General features: G+C 42.7%; 1 protein-coding gene across 1 annotated transcript in view; it reads left to right on the top strand.

Annotated features, from left to right (window-relative positions):
- The window catches only part of POLR3A (RNA polymerase III subunit A), a gene marked incomplete at both ends in the record, with an annotated part of 50853 nt that overhangs the window by 15898 nt on the left and 22830 nt on the right, over positions 1 to 12125 (top strand). Inside the window, 7 exons of the mRNA XM_084244605.1 lie at positions 13 to 154; positions 2816 to 2956; positions 5089 to 5158; positions 5560 to 5687; positions 5852 to 5990; positions 7172 to 7336; positions 10417 to 10589. Coding sequence (XP_084100731.1) covers positions 13 to 154; positions 2816 to 2956; positions 5089 to 5158; positions 5560 to 5687; positions 5852 to 5990; positions 7172 to 7336; positions 10417 to 10589 — 958 coding nt within the window. The remainder of the gene's footprint in view (positions 1 to 12; positions 155 to 2815; positions 2957 to 5088; positions 5159 to 5559; positions 5688 to 5851; positions 5991 to 7171; positions 7337 to 10416; positions 10590 to 12125) is intronic.

The raw sequence follows: 12125 nt of genomic DNA on the forward strand, positions 1-12125 counted from the left end.
TTTCATGTGAAGGTTTTTGAAATACGGAAATAGGGAAAAGATGGCCCAGGAGCTCAAGTATGGCGACATCGTGGAGCGACACCTTATAGACGGAGATGTGGTGCTGTTCAACCGGCAGCCCTCACTGCACAAGCTGAGCATTATGGCCCATCTGGTGAGCATGGATGTGGGCTCCGCCCATGTCAGGGGAAGGCGCTGTGTGTGCACTCCCGAGTTCCTGACTCCCAAAATTTAAATCATCATTAATCTCAACTTTTGTATTTTTCAGATACTTTTGCTCTTTCTCTTCTCTCACTCTGGTCTTGAGCAAAACTTTTACCTGCAGTGTTTTTAGTATTTATAATGTAATATTCCTACACAACAGTAAAACAGAGAGGAACTAATTAAAAATCAGTGTGAATGTCACTAGCGTCAGTCCATTTGCAAACAAGTGTATACATATATATGTGTGCAGACTTATGTAAAATAGACTTGGCAGAAAATTGACTTTAACGTAGTGTATTAACTAAGGAATTAGAGTGCTTAAAATACCTTTCTTTGCGGTAATCCACCAGCTAAAACCTTAAACCATGTTTTTTAGGTGATTTAGTTTTGCAGCAGCAATTGTCCTATTTCTGGAGATTTAAAATGGAAATGAGCTGTAACTTTAATTTGTTAAATATTCATAAATTCTCTCTGCAAAGCTATTTAATCCATGAGCTTTTGCAAACACTGTATTTAAACAGGCTGTTATGGTAGTTTTCCTAGATTTCGTTTTTCAGTAGTTTGTGAACATACTACATTAGTCTTTACATCATGGTAGAAATACCAATAAAGGGCCTCCCTGGTGGCGCAGCAGTTGAGCGCTGGGTTTTGAAGCTGCCCGCAGCCTCTGCAGCACCGGTTCTATCCCCAGCCACCAGGTGAGGGTCCCACATGGCACGCAGACCTCTCCCACTGCACCCGCTGCTCCCCTCAGCAGTGTACTTCATCACTCTGCCTGTTCTACTCTCCGCTCTGGCTCTGGCGAATTCTCTCACCCTTCCGTGTCTCTGACCATACCCAGTGCTTGTATAAATAAATAAATAAATCTTTAAAAAAAAAAAAGAAAGAAAGAAACTTCCTTTAAAAAAAAAAAAAAGAAATACCAATAAAGCAGTCTTTGATTATGGTATTATGATGATGGGGACCTAAGTACTGAGCAAAATCTTTTCTTTCTGGAAAATTTTGCTCAGCCTTGGGTCATTTTACAGAGGAAATTTTTTGGTCTGTAAATTTTCAAATGTGCACAAAACTAGAAAGAGGACTGAGGGACACGTTTGTTCCCATCCTCTGTATTCAGTGATTGTCTAGATTTGTCACAATTGTTTTATTCCTTTTTTATTTAATGAACCCAAATGTTGTGTCTTTCTTCCAAGTGCATTCAATTTACTTCTCTACGAAACATATAGCTTACAGTGTTATTGTCACTCCTCAGGAAACCCACAGTCATTCCTTAGTACCGTCTAGATCCCCGTCCGTATTCCCCAGTTGTCTCAAAAATCTTATTGAGGTAATATGTTTAATTAGGGATGCAAAGTCTACACATTCCCTTTAGTTGATACATACCTTAGATCTCTTGATGTAGGACATTTCCCTTTCTTTTAAGTTCAGTGTCTTTGTTGAAAAATCTAAGTTATTTATCCTGAAAAATGTCTCATCTTCTCAATTTATTGTTATGGTGTGGTATTAATCATTTCTTGATTTTTTTTAATTCTTATAAACGGGAAATTAGCTCTCAAGGCATGATTAGATTCATGTTCAAGGGTTTTTTGCTAGAATAACACATAAGTGGTGCTAGTTCCAACTTCTTGCCTTATTTCAGGTGATACATGTCTGACTGCCCCAGTATACCTAAGAGGTATACTAAGAAGGTTGGGGGTTCAGATAATTCTCCTGCTGTCGCCTTTGTCAATGTCCTCATTGACCTTTTTTTCTGAATGTTCCATTGCCACCACTATGTCAGTGGGGCTACAAAACGGTGACTCTCTAATTTATCCTTCCTTTGATAGGTAATGAGGAATCTTCCCTTACTAACTAGAGCTATCTGCTAACCCAGAAATAAAGTTTTTTCAAGAATTATAGTTTAGGCATAAGTATCTTAATTCTTTTTCCTTTGTTACCAGTTTGGAGAATAAAGTAATTCTACTGATTTGGTTAGAGTTTTTGGTTCATTTGGGCTTTTTCCTTTGTCATTATATAGTCTCTCTTCATTACAACTTGTGGATATTTATCAGTGTGTTTCTTTTTTATATATCAAATTATGACATTACTGGCCAGCAGGAGCCCCTTCATGTGGTCCTGTGCTGGTGTTTGTGTTAAGACAAATATTGTGTTAGTTTGACCTACTCGAGCTACTTGAGTTGACAAATAACATTTATCATTTGACAGAAGATGTTAGGAATGTTTTATTGCCTTAGTCTAAAATATTTCATTTACAGGAAGCCATTTTTTAATGTTTTTTTTAAAGATTTATTTATTTATGCATACAAGAACTGAGGTGCAGGCCAGAGGGGTGGGGGGGTGATGAGAGGATTCACCAGAGACAGAGTGGGGAGCAGAACAGGCAGATCTACTGAAATATACTGTTGAGGGGAACAGTGGGCAAGTCAAGAGAGGTCTGGTGCGCCATGTGAGTTGCTCCCTGGCCAAGGATCGAACTTGTGCTGCAGAGGCTGCGGATAGCTTCCTAGGTTGTGTCTTAATCCCTTGTGCCACCAGGGAGGCCACATTATTGAATGTTTCGAACCTAAGAAACTTTTGGATAAGTGACTACATGTTTCTCTTGTTTCCACAGGCCAGGGTCAAGCCCCATCGGACCTTTAGGTTTAATGAATGTGTCTGTACACCCTACAATGCGGATTTTGATGGTGATGAAATGAACCTTCATCTTCCTCAAACAGAAGAAGCTAAAGCAGAGGCCCTTGTTCTGATGGGGGTAAGTAGGATGGTGTGATCCAGATTCTTTGTAACAGCTCCTTGAAAGGTTGGGAAGGGAGGAGCATGTCCTGTTTTAAAACACCTCATAGATGTATTTGAATTAGTGTGTGAATTAGTGTCTGTAATAGGTGCTTATTGGGGGAGTGTGTATCTTCTGGCCTGTAATGTGGGTTCCTGAGAGAAAATAGATGCATGGACATTGGTTATGGAAAGATAAGACTGGAGTAGAGCAATGCCTTGACTCTTTGGTATCTTGGGAAAAGGTGTTCTGCATGCATAGATTCTTGAATAGCTAAGGACTTTTTAAGCCCTGGTATATTTTAGTGAACATTTAGTGAACCTGCCTAACATGTATTCCATGCTTCTTCTGAAGGGTGCACTAGATGCCACATTTTGTAATGTCTCTCACCACCATTTTAATTTACAAATGGTGGAGGTGTGCCCATCAGATGCTGGTGGAGTCTGGTGATGAGTGAAGCAGATGCCTGCTCCTGAGTGGCTCTGATGACGTGCTACGTGTGATGTTCACCTTGTGCCCCGCCACAGTGCTGTGGGGTAGGGTGCCGTCTTTGTAAGACTCTTCCCTGCTAAACTTAATGGCCCCAAATTGTTGAGTTCTAGAGTTTTGGTCTTCCTTTTTCCATTATTCTAGTCATCTGTGTTATAAACTGATAGGTCTTGTGGCTTTAAATGTTCCTGCCTCTAAAAACTGTGTGTGTGTGTGTGTGTGTGTGTGTGTGTTAACGATTTATTTATTTATTTATTTATTTATATAAGCACTGGGTACAGTCAGAAGCATAGGAAATTGAGAGAATTCACCAGAGTCAGAGGGGAGAGCAGAGCAGGCAGACTGACGAGGTACACTGCTCAGGGGAGCAGCGGGCAGCAGGAGAGGTCTGCGCACTTTGTGGGACCCTCACCTGGCCGCCGGTGGTCGAACCGGCGCTGCAGAGGCTGCAGGCAGCTTCGCAACCCAGCGCTCAACCGCTGCGCCATCAGGGAGGCCCTAAAAACTTTTTTTTAAAGATGTATTTATTTATGCATACAAGAACTGGGGTACAGGCCAGAGGTGTGGGGGGTGAGAGAATTCACCAGAGACAGAGTGGGGAACAGAACAAGTGGATCTACTGAAATACACTGCTGAGGGGAGCAGCGAGCAAGTCAGGATTGGTCTGCTGCACCACGTGGGTTGCTCCCTGGCCAAGGATCGAACTCGTGCTGCAATGGTTGCGGATTGCTTCATAGGTTGCGTCTTAACCCCTTGCTCCACTGGGAAGGCCTTCTAAAAAACATTTTTTATGATACTTTTAATCAGCTCTCGTAGTATATTTAATGATTCTAAAGTGAAGGCAGTTAAGTTTTACAGGTACTGTGTTCCCATCCCATACTATGTGCTATCCCACCCAAAGAGCATCTCTAAACCAGAAATGTACAACTCTCTTCCCACTTCAGTTGAAGGATCATAGCTCTGGATGACTTTCAAAGGAAAGCAGGGTCAGGTCTCTGCCTTGGAAGACCTTCCCAGTGAGAAAACCCACAAATGTATGAAAGCACCTTCACATCAAGATTTAAACAAATGCATTCTGATGCATAGAACCTTCTTTAAATTTTAATTATGTGTTGAACAAGTAGCACCCTTTTTTGCTCAACTCAAATTTTAGTTAAGTTCTATTGTACTTTTGTTGTTAGGACTTACTGTCTCAACCAAGGGAAATGTAACAATTCTGTCATCCTGGTGGAGTTGTGGAATTGATTGACTTCAAAGATAGCACTATCCATTCTTAGAAGTTAATTTTCTAGGGAGAAGTGCTTTTATTAATAAGAAGCTAGTTTTACATATGTAGAGTTCTTTACTGGAATTTAAAACCTCACTCAGTATTTTATTTAGTGTTAATAGGATCCTCTGAGGTCAATTTTCTTGTTGCTTTTTTTTTCCTCCCCCCCTCCCCACAGATGTAGAAACCAATATTTAGTAACAAAGCTGGGATGAAGACCCCTGGCTTCCATTTCTCAGCCTCACCTTTCTGCTTCTCTTTATTCATAAGAGTTCTGAAGTATTCATGGGGTGGCTCTATGGACTACATCATGCCTCCAAGAATGGCAAACTTAATGTATTTATTTTTCCTCTAGACTAAAGCAAATCTTGTAACCCCGCGGAATGGAGAACCATTAATTGCTGCTATTCAGGACTTTCTAACAGGTGGGCTTGTGAATTGACATGAAAGGAGGCCATGGGACAGATGATTCTCATTTGCAATGATTCATGTGACAACTTGATAAGCTATTTAATTGCCTGTGTTTCATAATGTTGTTTGTGTACTGTTTGATAATGAAAACTATTTGAGACATTGTGTTACTCATTGAATCAACATGGACTTACAGAGCTCTTATCGTAAATTAGACATTTTGCTAATCACTGGGAATACAGTGGTAAGTCAAAGTCCATTTACTGGGGGATCTTAGATTCTAGTTGGAGAGAGCCGATAAACAGCTGAACAGCTGTGCATTTTAATTCACTCTTTATTTTAAAATTGAAACCTGTAATTTTTCTCATGGTGTCATTCCTTTTCTTTGTTTTGTGTTGTTTCTTAACATTCTTAGGTGCCTACCTCCTCACTCTTAAGGACACTTTCTTTGACCGAGCCAAGGCTTGCCAAATCATTGCTTCAATATTGGTTGGCAAGGACGAGAAAATTAAAGTTCGCCTTCCACCCCCTACAATATTAAAGGTTTGTGCAGAGGTTGTGTTTCCACACACAATTGTGTGTCCTTCCACATGGTTGACCCATGCTGGCGCAGGATGGACGTGTGGTCATGGAACTGTCGTATTTGTGTGAAGGGTGATTGAGACACCATGGGCCAGCTGATGCTGTAGCTTCCTTTCCTCCTCCAGCCTGTCACCCTGTGGACAGGAAAGCAGATCTTCAGCATTATCCTCAGGCCTAGTGATGATAACCCAGTGCGAGCCAACCTCCGAACGAAGGGCAAGCAGTACTGTGGCAAAGGAGAAGACCTCTGTGTCAATGATTCCTGTGAGTTAAAGCAATGTGGAGGGGAAGGGGATTTGGCAGGGAAGCATGTGGCCAGTGACTGCCTTCGTGAGCAAATCCCATGTTCTCTGAAGCGGGGGAAGGTTATTCAGGAAAATGTAGCTGGTGTTTCTCCTCTCAGATGTGGTTCCACATTTCTCTTTAAGGTAAAGATTGCATAGGCACATGAGCCAGTGTTTAGAATATTCTCCAGACATGTTTAATTTCAAATGACTTGTTTCAATGAGTGCAGTTTCTATAATTGTGACCTCTTTGTTGTGGGGCTTAACTCGAAACCTTTTTTTTTTTTTATACTGCTTCATCTGGTCCTTGGATTTTTTGACAATGAAGATCAGATGCAATAGTGAGAGAATGTAAATGTAAGCCATCTGAATCACCTAGGCTAATTCAACCCAAAGTGGTGAACCCAGGTATAGTCCAGTGGGTTTTAGCCAGCATTTCTTTCTGGCAGGACTCCTTACCTCATCCCTGACTTCTAACAAGCAGTTTCCCAAAAAACTACTTTGAGACGCACTGGTTTAGAATGAGCTTTGCTCACAAGGGCCTTCTGGTGAGAAACAGATATCTCTAGGACTCTGAAGAACTGAACCACAGAGTCTCTCTGAAGGTCAAGGTTTCTACTGCCATATTTAAGAGTAAATGTTTTGAAGGGCACCAAGTTTCCTCAGGTTTATTACCATTCCTTTGAAAATACAATGTGTGGTGTTTTAGATTCTGGGGGGTTCTTTTGGGTTATGTTTTATTTCTGGATTTAATTTTGCAGATGTTGAAGCTTTTCATGCTAGTGCCACTTGTAATTTAGATGACTACCAAAGTGCATTACAGTTTACAAAGCACTGTGTGGTTTGTCACTTTATTGAGGCTAAAAGTATCTCGGAGATGTATAAATGACAAGTACTTGCACTGTCATCCACAGTTCATAATTGGAAAGAATAAGGGTCAACTAGTACATTGCAGAGTTAGGACTGTAAGATAACTAATTGAACTTTTCATGGTTTTCTAAAGTGCCTGTGTTTATCCTTTTTCCCCTCAAAAAATATTTAAAGAGGATTGTGATTTGTTCTGCTTTAATATTCATTATGGGAAGGTATTTTCCAACTGCCTCAAATTCACTTTGGAATGAAGCAGATTATTTAAATGCATAATTATTGTTATCCTTCCAGATGTTACCATCCAGAACAGTGAGTTGATGAGTGGCAGCATGGATAAAGGAACACTCGGATCAGGATCCAAGAACAATATTTTTTACATCTTGCTGCGAGACTGGGGACAGAATGAAGCTGCTGATGCAATGTCACGACTTGCCAGGCTGGCTCCTGTCTACCTCTGTAAGTATCTCAGCATCCTTATTGCTATAGCTTTTGGAGTTTTAGGGGTTATTTAGTTGTTGTTGTTGTTGTTGTTGTTGTTTTTAAAGATTTATTTTATTTATTTATTTATTTATTTATTCATACAAGCACTGGGTACAGTGAGAAGCGTGGGAGGGTGAGAGAATTCGCCAGAGCAGGGAGCAGAACAGGCAGAAGGACCGAAGTACACTGCTGAGGGGAGCAGCGGGTGGCAGGAGAGGTCTGCGCGCCATGCGGGACCCTCCTCCGGTGGCCGGGGAGCAGCCGGCGATCGAACCGGCACTGCAGAGGCCGCGGGCAGCTTCGCAACCCAGCGCTCAACCACTGCACCACCGGGGCGGCCCTGGTTTTTTTTTGTTTTTTGTTTTTTTTAATGTTCTTTCATTCTCAGCCCCACACAGATACACAAGGAATACTTACTCCACACTAAATCATTTGTACTTTTCATAATTAATTTGGTATTGGCTAGTTTGACTTCAGATTTGAATTTGCTTTTCACTTCTCATCTTAAAATCTACAGTAGCTCTCTATTGCCTACCAAATAGGATTGTTTCATTAAAGACCTTGATTACCTGCTTCCAGGGAACCTGTAAAGAGATTATAGCCCTCTCTGGTATCCTTGATTTAGCCTACCAGCTTACCCTACCATCCTTGCTCTGCACTAGTTCCTTTGTTCCTTTTTCCAGCATGCTGTGGGGTCATGCCTGAAAATATCTGTACTCTACTCATATTTATATTTTAAGATAGTCTTTTTTTTTTTTTTTTTTTTTTTTTTTGCATATGAGAACCTGGCAGCGCAGGCGGTTGAGCGCCGCACTGTGAAGCTGTCCGCAGCCTCTGCAGCGCAGGTTCGATCCCAACCAGCTGGGGAGAAACCCACATGGTGCAGCAGACCTCTGCTGTCTCGCCCGCTGCTCCCCTCAGCAGTATATTTCATCAGTCTGCCTGTTCTGTTCCCCGCTCTGTCTCTGGTAAATCCTCTCACCCTCCCACATCTCTGGCCTGTACCCCGGTTCTTTCATGAATGAATAAATAAAAATCTTTAAAAAAAAAAATAAAGAGCAGGTTTATTAGAAAAGAGATAGGATAGTAAACGACACTTGCATAGACACAAGCGGGCAGGAAGAGCTGCCCCTAAAGAGACAGGTTTGCTAAGAGGCCTGCGTGGTTCCAGGTGGGCAGCCTAGAGGAGAGCTGCCTACACTGAGGGAGGTCAGTGAAGAGAAACCCTGGTATGTACAGGTCACTGGCAGGCAGGAGGCTGCTGCCCTGCGGAGGGAGAGAGTTGGTGAAAAGAGGCACCTGCATAGTCACAGGTGGGCAGTGGAAATGCTGCCAGTAGCAGTAAAAATTTAAGAAATATCACCGGAAGTGTTAGAAGAGAAAGTGAATCAAGAAACAGAAATGGACAATAAAGAAGATAAAAATCAGAAAATCAGTCCAGCTATAGTAGCCAATAAAGAGATGATTCAAACATAAATTTTTAGGAAGAATAGTAATATATCTTAACCGCAACCCTGAGTGACAAAGTAGAGCAATACCTTCAAAATCAGGGGAGGGGCCTCCCTGGTGGTGCAATGGGTTGAGCACAGCACTGTGAAGCTGTCTGAAGCCTCTGCAGCGCGGGTTCGATTACCAGACAGCCAGGGAGATTCCCACTTGGCGCAGCAGACCTCTCCTTGCGTCTGCTGCTCCCCTCAGCAATGCTTTCGGTCTGTCTGCCTGTTCTGTTCCCCACTCTATCTCTGGTGAATCCTCTCACCCTCCCACACCTCTGGACTGTACCCTAGCTTGAACCAGCGCTGCAGAGGCTGCAGACAGCTTCACAGTGCTGCGTTCAACCACCTGCGCCACCGGGGGAGGCCCATAAACCTGCTCTTTAAATATCAAAAAAAAAAATTACTGTTATCTCCCATAGTTTTCATTGTTCTCACTTGCACTTAGTTGGATTTGGTTTTTTTAGGCTTCCTGTTTTGTCTATCTCGCGTAGATACATTTCTGCAACGCTGACAGGGTTTTACTTACAGTTTACTTTGCTTCCTGAACTTTCCTTTTCAATTCATTTTTTCTGTGCATTTGTTCTCTTTTGTCTGGTCATCTCTGGCTGTCATCTTATTATAGGGGGGAGGCACTAAAGCACTGATTAGAAATGGGGCGTGATGCCTGCTAGTTCTCTCAGTTATTGGTTGATTGAGCTGGAAGTCAGCTCTTTTAATGAGGAGCTACCAGTATACCTGTAGTGCTGCTTCTCTGTAGGGAGTCTTGTTCTCCAGAGACATATTTTCCCATCTTAGTCTCAGGGTAAATAACCTGGCTGCTGGGATCCTGGGAGCCGGATAGGGAAAGAGGCTAAGGGATCTCAGCTGTGGAATTTACACTTTCCTACAGTGTCCTGGTTTTCAGTCATCCCCATCTCTCTGCACCCAGTATTCCCCAATCCAGAGCCTCTCTCATTCCATTTCTTAGAGGGTGACTCTCATATTCTACATCATCCTGATGATCTAGCTTCTGAGCCCTGATGATCAGGCTCTGTGCTTCTTTCCACAGCCACATTACACACTGCTTTCCCCTTCCTCTTAAACCTGTCGGTCTCTCATCCACCTACTGTCTGCATGCTAGGGTAGGACTATTGGTAGCACATAGTCTTCTTAAAGATAGCATGCATATTGGTTTCTTTCTGTCTGTTTTGTGATGATTTCTGAAAAGAGAAGCAGGGAGAGGATGGAATGGTCTCCCCGATACAGTTTTAAAACCAGAAGTCAAATGACTCACTTTCTACAGCTCCCTTTCTCAGGCTGCTCTTTAGTGTTTAATGACGGCCTGCTTTCTACTAGACCTAGCTAAGAATATTACTGTGCTCCCTGCTAAGTTGTGAGGTCTCTGAAAGGAGATAGTGAGTCTCAGTTTTTTTTGCATGGCTCTTGAAGGACTGATCCAGTAAGTTTTTATTAGTTGAATTGTGACAAACTCTAATGGTATAAACTTGTTTCCATATAGTAGCTTTATTGACTAACATCCATGGTTTTCTCTTCTTGTGCTATCTCCTAACCATTCTACAGCCAACCGTGGATTCTCCATTGGGATTGGTGACGTCACTCCCGGTCAAGGGCTGCTTAAAGCCAAGTACGAGCTGCTGAATGCTGGTTACAAGAAATGTGATGAGTACATTGAAGCCCTCAACACAGGCAAGCTGCAGCAGCAGCCTGGCTGCACTGCAGAGGAGACCCTGGAGGTGAGTCTGACTCTTGGAATCAGACTCCAAGAGTCTGTTATAAAATAGACAAATTTTATAAATAGTACAAGTAATTCTCCTTTACATACTATCTTATATGTTCTGTGTACATACTATCATAATTTTATTTAGACAAATGTGTACATGTATACAGTAGTACATGTACAGGTTTATCGTGCTATGAGCCGTGACGCAAGGTAGCTGAGAGGAGCGGGAAGTAAAAGCAGTGGCTGGTTGTGTGTGTTCTCATCGGTTTGTTAATCTTTTGGTCAGATCCTTTGTATCCCTTCCAGCTTTCATATTCTGGGTGGTAAAATCACAGCCATCTATTCATTTGGCCACACGGGGCTGCTCTTGTTCCGATGTCACACTTGAGCTCCTCCTATAACTGGTAAGGAAGTGCTTCTGCCCTTTCTGTTTCCAGCATCCTTTCAGTCAAGACTGGCACCACTGTTCTTTGAGTGGATAGTCTTTGAAAGAAACTTAGATACAGAAGTCATGTCTGATAATTTCATACCAACGCTCTGCACAGCATCCCCCTCCAGCACCCCACTCCACGTGAAGATAGTTTAGCAAAAACTTAACTAGAACATGTCAGAATCAAAATCACCATGGGCCTCCTAGGACCCTACATCTGCTTTAAAGTCAGCCTGGTCGACAGACTGACCCCACCAGACTTTTGCCTGCCTCTCTTCTACCTCGCTGTAGGCTCAGAGCCTTCACTCTCCTAAGTATGGGAGGGAGGTTCTTTGAGCATTAAAAAATTTTCTAATGAAATGAACTTTTTAAAGCCATTGTGTGTGAGGTATTCATCATTAACTTGTCTTTAATCTCACCACTTCTTTTTTTTTTTTTTTTTTTTAAGATTTATTTATTTATTTATACAAGCACTGGGTACAGTCAGAAGCGCGGGAGGGTGAGAGAATTCACCAGAGCCAGAGCGGGGAACAGAACAGGCAGACCGATGAAATATACTGCTGAGGGGAGCAGTAGGCGGCAGGAGAGGTCTGCGCGCCATGTGGGACCCTCGCCCGGTGGCCAGGGAACACCCAGGGATTGAACCGGTGCTGCAGAGGCCGCGGGCAGCTTCGCAGCCCAGCGCTCAACCGCTGCGCCACCAGGGGAGGCCCTAATCTCACCACTTCTTAGAAAGAGAAAGACAAATGGGCATTTCTCACATAGTAAATTACTTGTGGCCTCAGCACCACTCTTTTTTTTTTTTTTTCTTCCCCAAAGATTTATTTATTTTTATACAAGAACTGGAGTACAGGCCAGATACGCGGGAGGGGAGAAGATTCACTGGAGACAGAGCAGGGAACAGAACAGGCAGACTGACTGAAATATACTGCTGAGGGGAGCAGCGGTCGAGACAGGAGAGGTCTGCTTTGCCATATGGGATTCTCACCAGCAGTCCAGGATCAAACCCGTGCCTCAGAGGCTGCGAACAGCTTCACAGTGTGGCGCTCAACCGCCTGCACCACCAGGGAGGCCCAGCACTCTTTTTTTTTTTTTAACATTTATTTATTTATACAAGAA

The sequence above is a fragment of the Talpa europaea genome (assembly GCF_964194135.1).
Source record: "Talpa europaea genome assembly, chromosome: 10".
NCBI lineage: Eukaryota > Metazoa > Chordata > Mammalia > Eulipotyphla > Talpidae > Talpa > Talpa europaea.